General features: G+C 39.4%; 1 protein-coding gene across 2 annotated transcripts in view; it reads right to left on the bottom strand.

Annotated features, from left to right (window-relative positions):
* Window positions 1–20789, bottom strand: part of LOC133579567 (uncharacterized) — a 78449-nt gene extending 57660 nt beyond the window's left edge. For both annotated transcript variants that reach the window (XM_061934056.1, XM_061934057.1), the window contains exon 1: window positions 20648–20789. In XM_061934056.1, coding sequence (XP_061790040.1) covers window positions 20648–20703 — 56 coding nt within the window. In that variant the 5' untranslated portion in view covers window positions 20704–20789. The remainder of the gene's footprint in view (window positions 1–20647) is intronic.
* Between the last annotated feature and the right edge of the window lie 305 nt (window positions 20790–21094).

The raw sequence follows: 21094 nt of genomic DNA, 5'->3' as shown, positions 1-21094 counted from the left end.
TGACCAATCCCCTTGTTCCAGCCCCTGGGAAACGAGGGGAGCAGTGAGCAGCAGCGGTGGCCGCGCTCGGGAAGCATTTTGGTGATTTAACTCCCAATTCCAACCCTTGATGCTGAGTGCCAAGCAGGGAGGTAATGGCTCCCATTTTTATAGTCTTTGGTATGACTCGGCCGGGGTTTGAACTCCCAATCTACTAATATCAGGGCGGACACTCTAACCACTAGGCCACTGAGCATTACATAATATTCATTCATTTTTTAATGCATTAAGTCATGTTTAGAGCGTAATATTTTTTTAATCAAATTTTCAATCGCTAAGGCTGCGATTTGGTACAATTTTAAGTAAAAGTAAACATTTTACGATTTTTAAATCTATTGTAGATAATGTTACACCATTTTACAATTATTAAAAAAGTTTTTTGAAATGTTTTTTTTTTTTTTTTAAAGAAATTATACAACTTGGGCAGCACGGTGGTAGAGGGGTTAGTGCGTCTGCCTCACAATACGAAGGTGCTGAGTAGTCTGGGGTTCAATCCCAGGCTCGGGATCTTTCTGTTTGCATGTTCTCCCCGTGACTGCGTGGGTTCCCTCCGGGTACTCCGGCTTCCTCCCACCTCCAAAGACATGCACCTGGGGATAGGTTGATTGGCAACACTAAAAATTGGCCCTAGTGTGTGAATGTTGTCTGTCTATCTGTGTTGGCCCTGCGATGAGGTGGCGACTTGTCCAGGGTGTACCCCGCCTTCCGCCCGATTGTAGCTGAGATAGGCTCCAGCGCCCCCCGCGACCCCGAAGGGAATAAGCGGTAGAAAATGGATGGATGGATGGATTATACAACTTAATAAAATTGCACAGGTTCTTACAAATTTAACACCATTTTACATTGTCTTCTCGTGTACGTCCAAGAGGTCCATAACCATGCAGATTCGCCAGATTTTGTATCCCCAACAGAAAGAAACTGTCAGGGGGTGTAGGTGACGAACCTCAAGATACAGAGACGGCAGGCTTGATGCAGGAAAACATGATTTAATTTAACACTAAAACAATAACAAACAAAAGGGTACAAACAAAAGGCGCGCACAAGGCGGAGAACAAACTTGGCTATGAACAAAAATGAGTACAAAGACTAACTGTAGACAAGAAACAAAAACACTTGCTGTGACACGAAGGAACTATGACATGAGCAGAATGAACAGAAGTAGACCCAGCTACGACAAGTATTAATGACATTGACAATCATAATGACAAGACTCCAGCACTGACTGGAGGGCAAAGCAGGACTAAATAGTAGCTGGCTGATTGACACCAGGTGTGGCCAGGTGCCAATCAAACACAGCTGAGGGGACACAGCACTCAGGGAGACAAGCAGGAAATAGAACCAAAATAAGAGCGCTTACATGAAATAAAGACAGACGGAGGAAAAACTCAAAACATAACTAAACTGTCAGTGACAAACCTGACAGAAACGACTGTAGTTTTCCTGCTGCAGGAGCAAGCATGAATTGAATAGAGTGGAGACACGCCTCTGAGTTTGCAGGCATTGACAAACCTGTTGCAGTCTGTCACCTCGTTTCACTGCCCCGATTGCCATGGAGCCTCGCTGAGCGTGCATGAAAGAGCAAATTGGCGGCATGTGGAATCCTGCACAGCATGCTGCTCTGCTTGTCTCTGTGAGGACTGGCAGGAGTACACAGTGCTAAATACAATCTGGAGACACTCTTAAGGTCAAGCGAGCCATGTGCCGATTTTGTGGATATTTTTTTTTTGTGGCCCCCCCAAAAACCCAAGGTTTCAGGTAATAAAAGGAAGTCAATGTGGGAACTAATAACTCATAATGACACCAAGATTTGTGTTTTAATACATGAATGAGTTGAACATGTTGAAGTAGTGAAGCCACAGATTTCTTAGCATCATTCTTGTATTTTACGGACTACAAGGCGCACTTAAAATCCTTTTTTTCCCTCAAAACTCGACGGTGCGCCTTATAACCCCGTGCGCCTAATGTATGTAATCATTTTGGTTTTGCTTACCGACCTCGAAGCAATTGTATTTGGTACATGGTGTAATGATAAGTGTGACCAGTAGATGCCAGTCAAACATAAGAGATACGTGCAGACTGCACTATGATGGCAATATGACTCAAGTAAACAACACCAACATTTTATATATATAGAACATTACACACAGCGCTCAAAAATCCATCAAAATATTTTAGTACGACTTTGGTAAGCTATAAAGCCACACCGCTGGATGTGCTTCAACATACGAGTATTATTATGGTGTGTGTATAAGGTAAGACATATTATCTGGTGTTTCGTTTTGCAATATTATGCAAAAGGAACTTTTCTTACCTTCTGGCAACTGCTGATCTGTATTTGGGATCTGCATAAATCCTGAAAAATTGCGCGCACCCACCGCCGACACAGTAGTGGATAAACTTCTTCTTTTTTCTCTATCTTCTTGTTATGGGACATTCATCCTCCACTGTTGCCATTTCTAATGTAAAGTAATGTAAAGTTCTGTCAGTGAACTCCATTTCCGGCCTTGTGGTTGTTTCCGGATGAGGAGATGCTGTTCCGATATTGATTGAAGTAAAGTCTGAATGTCATTAAAACAGTTAGCTCCATCTTTTGACACTTCTTCCACTCCCGTCCTTGCACGCTACACCGCTACAACAAAGATGACGGGGAGAAGACGCTGCCGAAGGTGAGCCACGTAAATAAGACCGCCCACAAAACAGCGCATCCTGAAGCATAATCTATGCAACATTTTGACCAAAGAACCACCATTACATGTTATGTACACCACAAGGAAGTGTTTTACATTTAGAAAATAATAATAACAATATGACTCCTTTAATGTGCCCTATAAACCGGTGTGCCTTATATATGAAAAAATATCAAAAATAGACCATTCATCGGCAGTGCACCTTATAATCCGGTGTGCCCTATGGTCCGGAAAATATGGTAATCTGTAATTGAGTTTGTGTGATTTATCAAACTCTCAATCAATCAGTCTTTATTTTTTTATAGCACTTTTAATGCACAGGCACGTTGCAACACAAAGTGCTTTGGGGAGTTAAAAAAAAAAATACACAGCACTATTGACAACTACAAAAAAAAAACATTAACCATAATATTACCTAACAAAGCCACTTGTTTGTCTAATAAGTAAATCTTTTGATCTGCCACAAAAATGTAATGAATTCAAAATGAAATACCTCAAATTGAGGCATTTCTTAACAATCAATGTGTGAGATTAAAAAAAGAGATTAATCCTATTCAATATTTACATATGGTTATTCATGGTTATGGTGTCAGTTTACAAACGTATTTCGAACATGCATACAATGTGATACATCACATATTTACAGTTTTCCATTACAGCATGTCTGAAAAGGAGTAGGAGGAAGCGGAGCATATTTATTCCTACCCTTTTTCGTATGATAACAGTTTTTATTCATAACCTTAATTTTTTTTAAATTCTTGACAGCACATTCTTTTTTAATTTATAAGTTTTACAAACTTACATTGGTTTTCGTCTGGCACACTTTTTGCACACACAACACTATTGACAATAACAAAACAAAAAATATATAAACTTACTGTGTTACTGATTTATATACCTATGTTTACACCACATTTGTGTGGCAGAAAACATACAATTAGTTTACAAAGCCACTTTTTTGTTACTGTATATGAGTCAATCTTTTGATCCGCCACAATGATGCAATAAATAAGAATAATAAAATACATTAGGCTAAGGCTTTTCTAAAGTTAAAGTTAAAGTCCCAACGATAGTCACACACACACTAGGTGTGGTGAAATTATCCTCTGCATTTAACCCATCCCCATGTTCACCCCCTGGGAAGTGAGGGGAGCAGTGAGCAGCAACGGTGGCCGCGCTCTTGCAATCTTTAAGAGAGTTTAAAACATAGAATTTTAATTAGATTCAGTAATTACTTATCAAATTAGTTAATCTCACTATTTTAAATCTCTTGAAATCATATTTTTTCAAAATGATAAAAGTGTTTTCGTACGGCACCCTTTTCGTATGATTCAGTTTTTGACAAAAATCTTACCAGATTGTTGCCCTGGTTTCGTATAGCATCTCAGTTTTTTTACGACCAAAAATGGTGTTTAACAAACTAGTTTGTTTGCCCTCTTGTCATTTTGCAGAATCCAGTACCCAAGCACAGCTTGCTTTGCCACAAGGGGGGCAAAGTAAGTTGCGAGTGCCAGCACTTTGATAAATAAGATGAAAAACACTGTTGAATTCAAGAAAGAGCTCACAGCAAAGTACAATGTTGTTCTTCATTTCACGTTTTCGCCAAAAGGAGTCTTTAATGAAGGTAAAAGTCATGTTTAAAAGCCCATTTATCAATTTTATTTGTCATTTATATGTATTTCACATTGTTTTCTGGATGTAAATATATATGAAATGTGGTTTGTGTTCATGACTTGGAGATTTACATTATTTCTTATTGTAAAAATTGTTTCGGTTTTCTTTTTTGTCAATGATTACTAAAAAAAAAACCCACTGTTCTGAGTAAAACTAATCTAAGGAGAAACCAAAACTTGGAACATATGAAAGCAGCAATCTTCAGCATTTGTAGTGCTGACATGTCATTTTAATTTGTGTTCTGGTGTGATGTGTGCATTGTGCAGAGATGTTACGTTTACATTGTTAGATCTGTGGGGGAAACATTTTTTGAGAACTGTCAGTTCCACAAGGGAAGAACACAGCAACAATAACTTTTTAATAGTTCAAGCACATCTGGAAGTGTTGGAACCATCTGGAGTGCAGTTGTTGACTCAATGCCAATTTTATTCTAGAGGAGGATGAAGCGCATTGGAGGATGGAAATCTCTCATTGGGGATCTCTGCACAAATACAAAGCAATAGAATTTAAACGCATTACTATTGAACATTGCGTCAAGGAAGGATACCACTTGTATCCAATCATTCATTGATTAGCAATCCATCATTAACTATTAGACTTACACTTAGACTTCCTTTACAGTACAGATAAGAACAACATTTATTTGCATTAGCTTGTTGTAGTACAGGATAAAAGAGCAATAAGGTGCTGAGTGTTTGCTTTTACAAAAGAAGGTGCAGATATAAATAGATTACTGTACAGGTAAATATATTGCACTTTTGCATATGCATCCACGTTTACGGATGTATGTTATATTGTCTTTATATTCCAGCAAGTTAATCCGTATTTTGGGGGGAATTGAGGGGATTATTATGATGCATTCAAGAGTCTTATGGCCTGAAGGAATATGAAGATCTGGTATTGTTTTAAGTCTTAAAGGGAAACTGCACTTGTTTTTGGAATTTTGCCAATTGTTCACAATCCTTATGAGAGCCAAGAAGACAAAATATTTTTTTTTCTGCATTCTAACATAAACAAATCGGGTTGTTCTCGGTGGCGAGCAATGCAGCTAATGGAAGCAGTCCTCTCAATCACTTTAAAGGCCTACTGGAATGCGATTTTCTTATTTAAACGGGGATAGCAGGTCCATTCTATGTGTCATACTTGATCATTTCGCGATATTGCCATTTTTTTGCTGAAAGGATTTAGTAGAGAACATCGACGATAAAGTTTGCAACTTTTGGTCGCTGATAAAAAAGCCTTGCCTGTACCGGAAGTAGCAGACGAGTAGCGTGACGTCACAGGTTGTGGAGCTCCTCACATCTGCACATTGTTTACAATCATGGCCACCAGCAACGAGAGCGATTTTGACCGAGAAAGCGAATAGGAAAGTGAGAGTGAAGGACTAGAGGGCAGTGGGAGCGATTCAGATAGGGAAGATGCTGTGAGACCTGATATTCAGCTGGGAATGACTAAAACAGTAAATAAACACAAGACATATATATACTCTATTAGCCACAACACAACCAGGCTTATATTAAATATGCCACAAATGAATCCCGCATATCAAACATCTCCTCCCTCCCGTCCATATAACCCGCCAATACAACTCAAACACCTGCACAACACACTCAATCCCACAGCCCAAAGTACCGTTCACCTCCCCAAAGTTCATACAGCACATATATTTCCCCGAAGTCCCCAAAGTTACGTACGTGACATGCACATAGCGGCACGCACGTATGGGCAAGCGATCAAATGTTTGAAAGCCGCAGCTGCATGCGTACTCACGGTACCGTGTCTGCGCATCCAACTCAAAGTCCTCCTGGTAAGAGTCCCTGTTGTCCCAGTTCTCCACAGGCAGACAGCTAGACTGTCATCTTTCGGGAATGTAAACAATGAAACACCGGCTGTGTTATCCGGCACAACAGTCAGGGGGTGCATTCTACGGCGGGGGTGCGTTATCCAGCACAACACCTGCCGCAATACACCGCTTGCCACCTACAGCTTTCTTCTTTGCTGTCTCCATTGTTCATTGAACAAATTGCAAAAGATTCACCAACACAGATGTCCAGAATACTGTTGAATTTTGCGATGAAAACAGACGACTTAATAGCTGGCCACTATGCTGTCCCAAAATGTCCTCTACAATCCGTGACGTCACGCGCAGATGTCATCATACCGAGACATTTTCAGCAGGATATTTCGCGCAAAATTTAAAATTGCACTTTAGTAAGCTAAAGTATTGGCATGTGTTGCAATGTTAAGATTTCATCATTGATGTATAAACTATCAGACTGCGTGGTTGGTAGTAGTGGCTTTCAGTAGGCCTTTAAAATGCATTCAAAAAACATTAAAAACACTTCATTTACATTCTGTAACCTGGATGATAACCAATGTTGGGTTGGTTATTAAAAACCAGTAACTAGTTACATTTACTAGTTACTTTATTTCAAAAGTAAGTCAGTTACTAACTCAGTTACTTACACCAAAAAGTAATGCGTTACTGTGAAAAGTAACTATTTAGTTTTTATTTTTTTCTTCTTTTTTTTTTTTTAAAGCTCCCATTAATGCCTTTTTAGCCTTCATTTCAGTACTGTTATTGCACTGGAGAATAATACAATGTGTTGATCAACTTGACATGCATTTGCATCACTCAACTCTGCTAAGCAATGTGCTCTACATACAACACACAAAGACAAAGATATGTTTCAAAGGGCCAATTTATTTCAGGCCACAACAAATTGACAAAACTATTTTAAATAGCTGCAACATAACATACATAAGTAACAAACAGCATAATAACAACATAGCTGCAAACCAAGGAAGGCACACACTACATACATAAAGCCTAACCAGGCGTTTGTTTCTCTCAAATAATTCTGAAATAAAATCATGTCTGAAGCCCAGAACACTGTACGCATTTCCCCAGTTTTAGTTTAGAGAAAAGGAAAAATTGGCCTGGCCCACTAGCATCCCTCTTTATGTTTGTCAACTTTATAGTCTATACATTTAGAGTGATGTGATAATCAAACACTCTAGAAGTCTAGAATGAAAGAGTGTATAAGAGAATTGACAGAGTGTGTACCTTCAGTGCTGAATGATGAGCAGAGGCAGCGTTTGGAGTGTTTTCTTTAGCTCTCTTTCCATGTTTATGTGCTCACTGTCCACTGTGTCCAGGAACTTGGAAAATGTTTTCGTGCCATTTGCTGTTTGACGCCGGTATCATGCTAATTAGCTGCCTAAAAGCGGGTGACTCCACTGTAGAAATAGCCTGCATGTCTTCTAGCACATACGCTGCAATGGCTCTATTAATGTTGTCCTGCCTAGCAGTCCCTCCATTTAAATCCTTAGGTGAAGTGTCTCTCTTTACTAGCTTCGTCAAAGCATGTTGCTTTTGTAGCTGTTTCAGCATATTTGAATTGCTGTTTTGGGCAGTAGATGGGATCTTTGATCCAAGACACAACTTACATTTAACTAAAATGTTATTTTCTTTGTGCTTGACAAAAGAAAAGTAGTGACAATATCTCCATGTTAAGAAACTCGACTGCAGCTCCGCCATGATCAGACACACAGAGCGCACCTCTTCCTTGTGACACAAGAGACTCAGAAGGATGAGACTGCAGCGCTCCAATAAAACATTGTAACGCGTTAGTCCCAACACTGATGATAACCGAGCTGATGCAACATTGTTATTGTAAGAGCGATCACAGAGAAACTCGTTTTCTAGCGGAGTAACACATTGGCGTGCTTCGGTATTAGTCGTAAAAGCTAGCTATGGAAAGAGATAAGCTAGCTTAGCAACACGAAACACGTTTGAGTTTGTAATGCACAACACTGTGATAGAACACCAATCTGTACTGACTGAAAAACAATCATATTAGAGTATCTGTAAAGTATGAGCCCACATTTCATGTTTTGTTTGTACACAGCTAGCTAGACAGTGTATGTAGTGTAGTTGTACAGTGATGTGCTGCATGTATCATGATCAACAGTATAGTGACTACCAGATGGACAGTTGTAAGGGGATATTTCCTGTTGATTTGGTTAAGCAATCCAATATTTCCGCATACCAAAGAATCACTAGATTAAAGTTCAGTGTTTTATTTTTCTATATTCAAACACGGTGTTACTGTTCAAAGACCGTGTAATGTGACAGTTTCCAAACATATTAACTATACTAGTTAAATAAAACTTCTGCCTTGTTTTTCAATGAATACTTAGGCCTACTACTCTACTGTTTTTTATGGCAGTAGTTGGCAAGCCAAGTTTTTTTTGAGGAGGTACTTGGTGGAAAAAGTTTGAGAACCACCGGCTTAGCTCAAAGTTCCAGATTTGCAGCGTGACCATGTCACACTCTCTCGTCTTTCATCTGCTCCAACTTTTCAGCCTCTTCTTCGTGTTCGCTTCTAGAAGCAGTACTTCATCCTCCGTATATTCAGCTTCAAAAAAATTATGTTGTGAATCTTCATTTGTCCAAAAATAGTCGTTTTCGTTGCCTATTACCAAGTCTGCCATGATTAGAAAACACACTCGTGTTTGAGTCAGGGAGTAGGAACACATTTGTGCAGGAAGTCTGAAGTGCGCTGCTATGGAAACGGAAATAAATGTGCCGAAGAATTAGTTCCGGCTGTGCATAAAATGACAAAAAAACGGTTAATATTGTACATATTACATTATATACATATACTTGCAGCATGTATACAAAACGCTGATGGAGGGTTTTTAAGTTGTTTTAGAGGATTTGAAGGCTACAACAGTGACTCACATTGGCTGCATCTTGCAAGCGTTTTTTTTAATCATTTTTAAAATCCTAAAAAAAAAGACATATGTGTTCTTGTCTCTCGTAATGATTGTGAACCATAGGCAAAATTCCAAAACATGCAGTTCCCTTTTAAGCTCCCCTGAACCAAAAATGCTTCAAATTGATTCACAATTATAAAATACACAATTCCTACATCCGAAAAAAAAAACACTTTCTTACTACCAATTTTAAGAAAAAAAATATGCTGAGCACCGGTCGCTGCTTACTTTGGGACACATGGCAAGTTGCCATGCATGGACTTTTAAACTAAATTCAAAAGATCTTGTCGAGATCTTGTGAAGTTCACGTACCTGAGTGTTCACGGGATTTAGGGACGGCATACAAATAAATAAATGAAACCAAGGAAAACTTTCACATCATATACAAACCCCGTTTCCATATGAGTTGGGGAATTGTGTTAGATGTAAATATAAACGGAATACAATGATTTGCAAATCATTTTCAACCCATATTCAGTTGAATATGCTACAAAGACAACATATTTGATGTTCAAACTGATAAACTTTTTATTTTTGCAAATAATCATTAACTTTAGAATTTGATGCCAACAACACGTGACAAAGAAGTTGGGAAAGGTGGCAATAAATACTGATAAAGTTGAGGAATGCTCATCAAACACTTATTTGGAACATCCCACAGGTGAACAGGCAAATTGGGAACAGGTGGGTGCCATGATTGGGTATAAAAACAGCTTCCCAAAAAATGCTCAGTCTTTCACAAGAAAGGATGGGGCGAGGTACACCCCTTTGTCCACAACTGCGTGAGCAAATAGTCAAACAGTTTAAGAACAACGTTTCTCAAAGTGCAATTGCAAGAAATTGAGGGATTTCAACATCTACGCTCCATAATATCATCAAAAGGTTCAGAGAATCTGGAGAAATCACTCCACGTAAGCGGCATGGCCGGAAACCAACAATGAATGACCGTGACCTTTGATCCCCCCCCCTGTATCAAAAACCGATATCAATCTCTAAAGGATATCACCACATGGGCTCAGGAACACTTCAGAAAACCACTGTCACTAAATACAGTTGGTCGCTACATCTGTAAGTGCAAGTTAAAGCTCTACTATGCAAAGCCAAAGCCATTTATCAACAACATCCAGAAACGCCGCCGGCTTCTCTGGGCCCGAGATCATCTAAGATGGACTCATGCAAAGTGGAAAAGTGTTCTGTGGTCTGACGAGTCCACATTTCAAATTGTTTTTGGAAATATTCGATATCGTGTCATCCGGACCAAAGTGGAAGCGAACCATCCAGACTGTTATCGACGCAAAGTTCAAAAGGCAGCATCTGTGATGGTATGGGGGTGCATTAGTGCCCAAGGCATGGGTAACTTACACTTCTGTGAAGGCGCCATTAATGCTGAACTGTACAGGTTTTGGAACAACATATGCTGCCATCTAAGCGCCGTCTTTTTCATGGACGCCCCTGCTTATTTCAGCAAAACAATGCCAAGCCATATTCAGCACATGTTACAACAGCGTGGCTTCATAAAAAAAGAGTGCGGGTACTTTCCTGGCCCGCCTGCAGTCCAGACCTGTCTCCCATCGAAAATGTGTGGCGCATTATGAAGCCTAAAATACGACAGCAAAGACCCCGGACTGTTGAACGACTAAAGCTCTACATAAAACAAGAATGGGAAAGAATTCCACTTTCAAAGCTTCAACAATTAGTTTCCTCAGTTCCCAATCGTTTATTGAGTGTTGTTAAAAGAAAAGGTGATGTAACACAGTAGTGAACATGCCCTTTCCCAACTACTTTGGCACGTGTTGCAGCCATGAAATTCTAAATTAATTATTATTTGCAAAAAAAAATAAAGTTTATGAGTTTGAACATCAAATATCTTGTCTTTGTAGTGCATTCAATTGAATATGGGTTGAAAATAATTTGCAAATCATTGTATTCTGTTTATATTTACATCTAACACAATTTCCCAACTCATATGGAAACGGGGTTTGTACTATTTTTCTACAGCGTTTTTTTTCAAAAGGATTTTTCAGACACTCAACCAATGTTTGTAAGTTTTACAATATAACTTAAATAATTCGTACTTACTAAAACATCTCGTGTGATGTCTGTAGGAGTGTTTTCATACATATTTGTACGTGCGATCGTGATGTAGTGTCATTAGCATTAGCGAATATGCTAACACATTTACCAGTGTTAGTATTATCAATTTACAATAGCATTCTTTTTGTATTGTTTCAGTTCTGTAAATTCACCAAAATGTCACCGTGGCGTTATTGAGTGTTTAACTGATTCGAGAGATAGCTTTCGCAGTTAGTGGGACAAGACAATGACTTCTGTTTTGTTTGATCAGCTGTTATACTGCCGTGTCACAGGCACTGTTTGGAAACAATTAAACATTTACAAAATCTTTTTTACCGCTATATATCTGCGGCTTACGATCTGGTACGGGTAATATAGGTAAAAATACTTTTTTTGTCAAATTTGATGGGTGCGACTTGACTACCGGTGCACTCTATTGCCCGGAAATTGCGGTAAGCCAAAACTATACGCTACTTTTTACTAGAATCGTCAACAGTGGAGGATGCATGTGCTTGTACGAGCCAGTCTGCCCCACAACAAGACAAAAGAGAGACAGAAGGAGCTTATTGACGACGCAAAGCTGTTTGGGTAAAACTTTACCATATATCAGTGCTTCTCAAATAATGGGTGGGAACTCCTGGGGGCCATGGGTGACCTCGCGGAACATTGCTATTTTTTGCCATATTGCACCTGGGGATAGGTTGATTGGCAACACTAAATTGGCCCTAATGTGTGAATGTGAGTGTGAATGTTGTCTGTCTATCTGTGTTGGCCCTGCGATGAGGTGGCGACTTGTCCAGGGTGTACCCCGCCTTCCGCCCGAATGCAGCTGAGATAGGCTCCAGCACTCCCCGCCAACACGAAAGGGACACGCGGTAGAAAATGAATGGATGGATGGATCGCATTCAGAGTAAAACGTAAAAAGTGTATTTACTGCTTGGCTTCACTGTAGTGAATGATGATGTTTGTTTTAATGTTGATAAGGATACAATGTTATGCAGAGGTGTACTTATAACAATTTTTTTTGACAAATTATACTATTTGTAGTCGCGGTGGAGAGGAGGATGTCGCAAAATATTTTCTTTACCTTGGAGGGGGGGGGGGGGCGGGGGGCGTAACAAGAAATAATTGAGAAACACTGGAGATATCTGCCGACGTCAATAATGGGAAAATCGTCACAAACTGGGCAAATTCCAAACATCCCGTTTGGAGGAAGTATGAAGGAAGGCAAGATTGCTTTATAAATATCTCCGCCATGTCTCCATGGGTGGATTTTTTTTCTCCAGATTTGCGGGACTTATGCAGATCCTGAATACACAAAAACAGGTACCAATAGGTAAGAAAAGTTGGTTTTGCACAATTGGCCCCCTTTTAGACAAAACAGAGGTGATCTTACAAAGTACATTTTCATGGAGGGTATATATAGTACATGTAAAGACCGCCCAGAAGATCATCAGATGCCCCCCCCCAGTATCTTATTCACCATTTGATTGGCAGCAGTTAACGGGTTATGTTTAAAACCTCGTACCAGCGTTCTTCCCTGCTTGGCACTCAGCATCAAGGGTTGGAATTGGGGGTTAAATCACCAAAAATGATTCCCGGGCGCGGTGCCGCTGCTGCCCACTGCTCCCCTCACCTCCCAGGGGGTGATCAAGGGGATGGGTCAAATGCAGAGGACAAATTTCATTACACCTAGTGTGTGTGTGACAATCATTGGTACTGTAACTTAACTGTAACTTTACACATACAAACTGTAGCACACAAAAAAGCACATTTAATAAAAAAAACTTTATTATGGTCTTACCTTTACTTATATATGAGGTCCATGCGCAGCTCCTTTTGAACAAAAGCATCGATAACTTGTTTATAGAAGTCTTCCTGTCAGGCTTGTCCCTGACAGTTTAACTGTGTTTTAGTTTTTCCTCTGCGTTTGTCTTAGTTTCCTGTCAGCGCTTTTATTTTGTCTTCATTTCCTGATTGTCTCCCTGAGTGCTGCTTCCCCTCAGCTGTGGCTGATTGGCACCTGGCCCCACCTGGTGTCAATCAGCCAGCTGCTATTTAAACCTACCTTCCACTCCAGTCAGTGCTGGATTATTGTCATTGTCGATGTCATCACTACCTGTCGTTAGAGCTACTACCTGTCATGTCCACTACTTGTCGTTGTTTGCGGTAAGCTGTTCCTGTTTGATAGTTCCTTATAGCTAATTACAGTTTGCTGTCTCCTAGCTCTTTTGTTTCGTGTTTTCTTGTTAGCCATTAGCTCTTTCCAGTTTTTCTGTTTGCTGGTTCCTATTTTCAGTTTTGGCTATTCCTAGTTTCTGGTTTGTGTTTTTTCCTTTATTTGATGGACATTAAATCATGTCTTCCTGCACAATGCCTGCCACCTTCTCTGCATCTTGGGGTTCGTCACCAACACAACCTGACACTTCCTTATCTTTCTTTAGTTTTAAAAGTCTCTCTGTCTCGATGGAGATCTTCCTTTAAGTATTACCTCCTGCTTCCATTGAAAGTCCAGTTTAGAAAACTGTTTTATTTTAGATATGTAATCCTCCATGTTAATAGTTCAGGCGAGAGGAAAAAACAAACGATCGCTGCTAACTGTTGCTGCTTGTTTTCACTTCTTCTGCAGCCGAGTAGTCGCAAGAATGATCTCTGGGATCACTACCGCCCTCTACCACCAGGAGGCGGGATTACTGCGAGCCTCACACAGTGCGTCTTCGCAGCCGTTTTATGATTGCTCAGCACATGAAATACGTTACACACATACAGTTGTTGACAAAATACACTGTACATTATATACCTCAGCTAACTAAACTATGGAAATGTATAATATAATTCATATAGCAATACAGTCTCACTGCACAGCAAGCCAGCAGTTAGCCGAGTCTTTGCGCAATCCATGGTGAGGCTCAACTCAGTGACGTGCCTCAACTGGATGCTGACTCACCGCAAGTCTCTTCTCAGTATTTGAACGGCAAATGTGAAAATTCAGCGATTTTTGAATAAAAATAATCTAAAACTGGTGAAGTTAAATGGAAAATAACTTTATAGTATAATCACTGGATACATAACAATTTAATTAATTGTTTTTCTTTTTACATTTTTTTTCTTTCCATGATGGCACGTGAGGCCCCGCCTCACCTGCCTCCCCTGACATTATATATATATATATATATATATATATATCTCAACGGGGGGTGCTTACAAACATCAGTTGTCTACCAATCTAAGGTAATACGCAAGGACATTAACACATCCGACACATATGTAGGATTAACCGAGGGAGAATTCAAAACCAGATGGAACAATCACAAGGCTTCTTTCAGGAACAAAAACCTGCGAAATACCACAGAACTCAGCAAACACATTTGGGACCTCAAAGACAATAATGTTGAATATTCAATAACATGGCAAATTCTTGCATCCAGCACACCTTACAATAGTGGTAATAAAAGATGCAACCTATGCTTGAAAGAGAAACTGTTTATTATTTACCGTCCAGACCTGTCATCCCTCAACAAGCGCAGCGAAATTGTAACAGCATGCCGCCATAGACGGAAACACCTCCTAGGTAACACATGAGCCAATCACCACGCCCCTAGGCCAGCCTGTACCCACCCACTCTGTGCCGTATATAAACCATGGTATGCGAATGCTCCCATTAAAATCTCCTGATGATTGAGGGTACACCCCCTCATGAAACAGGCCTGTAGAGATGAAATAGTCTTGTGATTTTTTTCCCACACATATATATATATATATATATATATATATATATATATATCTTCTTTTTTTTAAAATCTTTTTTTACTATTTATATTACCAAATGATTGTGTATGCACCTTAGGGGATCTGCTCCAATTTCGTTGTTCATTGAACCTGTTGTCTGTAATAATGACAATAAAACTCTATTCTATTCTATTCTATGTGCTTCACATACACCTACAGTAGGAAGTAAGAAGGACTCCAAATGTTTGATTTATTTTATCAAAGCAAATAAATGAGACCAAAAAATGTTTGACGTTTTCATGAAAACTCCCCTTCTTTTGTTATCGTCTTAATGAGCAATCTATATTAACGGTGATTAGAGAATATACATTTAAGTTGGAAGAAAGGAAAACCCCAAAGGCATTAATGCCTCACCTGATGTGAAGGTCACAGCACGTCATTGATTTTGAACGTACGTCTGGAAAGTTGGAAATGTCGATTAGGGCCCGGCAAAACTTGCCAAAGTTGATGTGTTTGTTGGCCTTTACCCAAAGCTGTAACATTTCCACCAAACGTCAACACCTCTGATCAATAAACAAGCTGATGACATCATCGGACAACTATTCCTTCCATGCAAAATGAATTAGCTTCTGCTGCTGAGCTGTGAGCCAAACATGCTGTGGTCGTTATTAAGAGGGGGCCATATTTTATTTGTATTTACCCAAATCATGAGGTCACTGCAAGTTAATTTGATGCCTGTTACCACTGAAACATTCTAGGACTATCGGCAGTAGGTTCAACTTGGAATATTGGAATATATGGACCTCGTTAGTGTATTGTGGAAAGTGGGAAGATTAGTATAAAACTGGAAATGGAATTTATTGCGGAAAAACGGGAGAACGGTGAGAGAAGCAGACAGATGTCTGTGTCCTGGCTGCTCAGTACAATGTGGCTAAGTATGTGGTTAAAATGGTAGAAAAGGAGAATAAAATGAATTCTGGAAAATAAGATGCATTTATTTTACTACATCAACCTGCATGTAAAATATCCAATATTAGCGCCGATACTAGCAGTCCTGCAGCATGTTTATTTCTTCCAAGCTGGACAGTTAACAGCTAAATGCCCCCCAATAAGCATGTGAGGTTGGTCTTTTCTTGTATTCTAGTGAAGTCATTTACAGGCAAACATGTTACTCGGAACTCGCAGCTACACAGTAGCTAACCACACAATAGCACACAAGCTAAATAGAGAATGTTCGATAAAAGCGTTAAAATGTAATATCGGAAATTATCTGTATCGGGTTTTTTTATTATCGGTATCGTTTTTTTTGTTTTTTTTATATTAATCAACATAAAAAAACACAAGATACACTTACAATTAGTGCACCAACCCAAAAAACCTCCCCCCCCCATTTACACTCATTCACACAAAAGGGTTGTTTCTTTCTGTTATTAATATTGTGGTAGGTTCCTACATTATATATCAATATATATCAATACAGTCTGCAAGGGATACAGTCCGTAAGCACACATGATTGTGCGTGCTGCTGCTCCACTAATAGTACTAACCTTTAACACTTCATTTTACTCATTTTCATTAATTACTAGTTTTTCAAGAAAATGTTTTTAATTTATTTATCTTATTTTATTATTATTTTTTTTTTTTTTTTAAAGTACCTTATCTTCACCATACCTGGTTGTCCAAATTAGGCATAATAATGTGTTAATTCCACGACTGTATATATCGGTTGATATCGGTATCGGTAATTAAAGAGTAGGACAATATCGGATATCGGCAAAAAGTCATTATCGGACATCCCTAAAGCTAAACATATGTAATAAGTGTCAAAGACAGCACATTTGTCAACATAAACAAGTATCAAATAGTTGTCGTTATTTACACATACAAAGTCTCCAAGGCAGACGCATATTAGAAAATATCCAGTAACAAAGGTGTCCGCATCATTCAACATAATGAAACAATTACCACTCCACATTAACTTAAAGAGCATAAGTCCATTCCAGACGGTTAATAACAAACAGGTTAGTGTTATTCATACCTATCATTGTTCTCTGAGTAAATTCACAATTTTATACAACAAAATAGTAAAAGTATGTGTGATTTTTGCTGATATCGTATCAAAGTGAAAAAGCTGCATCAGGGCACCCTAATCTTAGTCATCTGCATCAGTTTTTCCATCATTTACACAAGGGGGTATGATCTTTTTTTTCTTTTCTGTGTGTGTGTGTGTGTGTGTGTGTGTGCGTGTGTGTGTGCGTGTGTGTGTGCGTGTGTGCATGTGCAAGGGGGGAGTTCAGGACAGAGCCAGATGATGTCATTGCCATTAGGGAAGTTGCGGCTATAAAAGACACCATTGATTCTCGGACATTTTCAGTGAAGCCACACACATTTTCCGCTAATAACTTGGAGAACAAAAACTTCACTGACAGTGAACAATATTAGTGCTCCACAATACAATGAGGGGCCCAACACAGGTCATAAACCAGCCTACACTAGACATTGAAGCAGTGGCGGGCCATGCGTTTCTCACCTAGGCCTTCAGTGATGTCCTACTTAGTCCGACTTCACCTCTCAAAATGTCACCACATGGACAGGGCTGGAGATACTATACAGAAACACACTTGCACACTACTGATCATTGAGACCCCTCAACCGTGTACAAAACAGTCTATTTTTCGGCGCATTTAACATTCAATAAACCCGCTTCAGCAATTAAAACATGTCTTACGTGGTATTGTCGAAATTAAAGCAATTGTGTAAAACAAATGAAAGGTGAAAAAATAAAGAAATAAAATATTTGAACTTACAATTTGTAGCACCAATCCAAGCCAGCGGTACCAGACGTAGTCGTTTGATTTGTGTAAAAGTGGCGGGCAAACCATTTCACCTCCTGGACAGCTTAGCTAGCTTCCGGTGTCGGCCGACCTTGTCTAAGTAGTTTCTCTTGAAATATTCTTCTTGAAAATGGCCCCGCAAATATATATCTGCCACCTAATGATCTCCTTCTTTGTGGTTTAAAAAAGTGAGGCTTTCTATGGCTCGTATTTCACTTCCTGTTTTCGCAACTTGTGATTGGATACTCACTTGGGACTCCCAAGTGAGTATCCAATCACAGGACGCGTAAATGTCACGTTCAACGTGAGGCCAGCTACAAGTCCTTACTAACAACAACTTGTGTTCTGATTGGCTATCGCAATTATCTATCAACTGTATGTGTCTATTCACTTACAGTGCATTGTTGATTCTGAAGGCATGGCAACATAAACTAGCTGAATTCTGATTGCATACAAACTCTCACCTAAAAACGACAGCACTGGAATGAGCATAATATGACATGAAGAGAATATGAATACTTTAGTATGGGGAACATATTCACCATTAATTAGTTGGTGAATAAAGTAACAAAGACTTAATTTAGAGTTATTTGGACACTAGGGGAACATATAAGGGTTAGGGTTACTAATAAGCAATAATTCAGAGGTTATTGAGGGAAGACTCTTAGTTAATGGCTTACTGCTTGTATAATAAGGCCATGCAGTACTTAATGACTAATTAGGAGCCAATATGTTACTAATTTGCATGTTAATAAACAACTAATTAATGGTGAATATGTGTTCCCCATACTAAAGTGTTACCCCTTTTAGATATGATGATCATTTCTGCTTATGTGAGGCCAGCAGAGAAGGCCTTGCTGGCCCTGACTGCATCAAAGGGGTGCAATGTTTGAAAAAGGGTAATAAATATGCTATGATCACGTAACATCAGCAGTGTTTACGTGCTCTCAGTCAAACCCAAAACAGTAACTTTCATCATTAAAATGCAACTTTTGATTGATTTGATATCAATCAAAGTAATATTTCATACATGTACTGTATAAAGGATTTATTTTAATAGCTTCAGGCATTGTATATTTTACATTATAATTATACAAACCCCGTTTCCATATGAGTTGGGAAATTGTGTTAGATGTAAATATAAACGGAATACAATGATTTGCAAATCCTTTTCAAGCCATATTTTGTTGAATATGCTAAAAAGACAAACATTTTGATGTTCGAACTGATAAACATTTTTTTTTTGCAAATAATCATTAACTTTAGAATTTGATGCCAGCAACACGTGACAAAGAAGTTGGGAAAGGTGGCAATAAATACTGATAAAGTTGAGGAATGCTCATCAAACACTTATTTGGAACATCCCACAGGTGTGCAGGCTAATTGGGAACAGGTGGGTGCCATGATTGGGTATAAAAGTAGATTCCATGAAATGCTCAGTCATTCACAAACAAGGATGTGGCGAGGGTCATCACTTTGTCAACAAATGCGTGAGCAAATTGTTGAGCAGTTTAAGAAAAACCTTTCTCAACCGGCTATTGCAAGGAATTTAGGGATTTCACCATCTACGGTCCGTAATATCATCAAAGGGTTAAGAGAATCTGGAGAAATCACTGCACGTAAGCAGCTAAGCCCGTGACCTTTGATCCCTCAGGCTGTTCTGCATCAACAAGCGACATCAGTGTGTAAAGGATATCACCACATGGGCTCAGGAACACTTCAGAAACCCACTGTCAGTAACTACAGTTAGTCGCTACATCTGTAAGTGCAAGTTAAAACTCTCCTATGCAAGGCGAAAACCGTTTATCAACAACACCCAGAAATGCCATCGGCTTCGCAGGGCCTGAGCTCATCTAAAATGGACTGATACAAAGTGGAAAAGTGTTCTGTGGTCTGACGTGTCCACATTTCAAATTGTTTTTGGAAACTGTGGACGTCGTGTCCTCCGGACCAAAGAGGAAAAGAACCATCCGGATTGTTATAGGCTCAAAGTTGAAAAGCCAGCATCTGTGATGGTATGGGGGTGTATTAGTGCCCAAGACATGGGTAACTTACACATCTGTGAAGGCACCATTAATGCTGAAAGGTACATACAGGTTTTGGAGCAACATATGTTGCCATCCAAGCAACGTTACCATGGACGCCCCTGCTTATTTCAGCAAGACAATGCCAAGCCATGTGTTACATCAACGTGGCTTTATAGTAAAAGAGTGCGAGTACTAGACTGGCCTGCCTGTAGTCCAGACCTGTCTCCCATTGAAAATGTGTGGCGCATTATGAAGCCTAAAATAGCACAACGGAGACCCCCGGACTGTTGAACAACTTAAGCTGTACTTTAAGCAAGAATGGGAAAGAATTCCACCTGAGAAGCTTCAAAAATGCGTCTCCTCAGTTCCCAAACGTTTACTGAGTGTTGTTAAAAGGAAAGGTGATGTAACACAGTGGTGAACTTGCCCTTTCCCAACTACTTTGGCACGTGTTGCAGCCATGAAATTCTAAGTTAATTATTATTTGCAAAAAATAAATACATTTTATGAGTTTGAACATCAAATATCTTGTCTTTGTAGTGCATTCAATTGAATATGGGTTGAAAAAGGATTTGCAAATCATTGTATTCCGTTCAAATTTACATCAAACACAATCTCCCAACTCATATGGAAACGGGGTTTGTATATTTATATTTGTCTCCAATAAATAAGTGAATGACAAGTTTCAATTTTTACAATAACACACATTCACACTTACTTGCTACGCTGCACTAATACAATAAATATTTTGTAATTTTTATAATGCTACAATTTCATTATAAATGCACAGAAACAAACTCACTTGATGAGGTTCTGCAGGAGCTGCCTGCTGGAGCTTCTCCTGATGGACTCTGACATGATGAACAGATCTGCTCCTTTTCTTGGCTTTGATATTATTGTGGCCTCCGGTCGTGTTCCCTGGGTCTGGGTCTGGGCTACTTTCAACAGTTGCTACCTACTTTGTGCAGTTGTGTGTTTGTAGCTCGTCTTGTCTTCAAGTCTTTCTGCATGACACAACCCTCCCTCCATGAGGTTTTCATTGGAGAGTGTTGGGCCCAGCCTCCCTTAATAACAGCGATCATGTGACTCTCCCCAGAGGATCTATACAATGATCTCATTACAGGGGATGAGGGGTTTTGTGTATGTGGCATGAGTGATGGAGTGAGCAACCTTTTGGTGTACGGTTGGAGTTTATTTCGAACATGCATGCATACAACATGATACGGCACAATTTCCAGTTTCTCTTTTC

Source organism: Nerophis lumbriciformis, linkage group LG15 (genome assembly GCF_033978685.3).
Source record: "Nerophis lumbriciformis linkage group LG15, RoL_Nlum_v2.1, whole genome shotgun sequence".
NCBI classification, from domain to species: domain Eukaryota; kingdom Metazoa; phylum Chordata; class Actinopteri; order Syngnathiformes; family Syngnathidae; genus Nerophis; species Nerophis lumbriciformis.
This window is presented reverse-complemented; position numbering and strand designations above follow the sequence as displayed.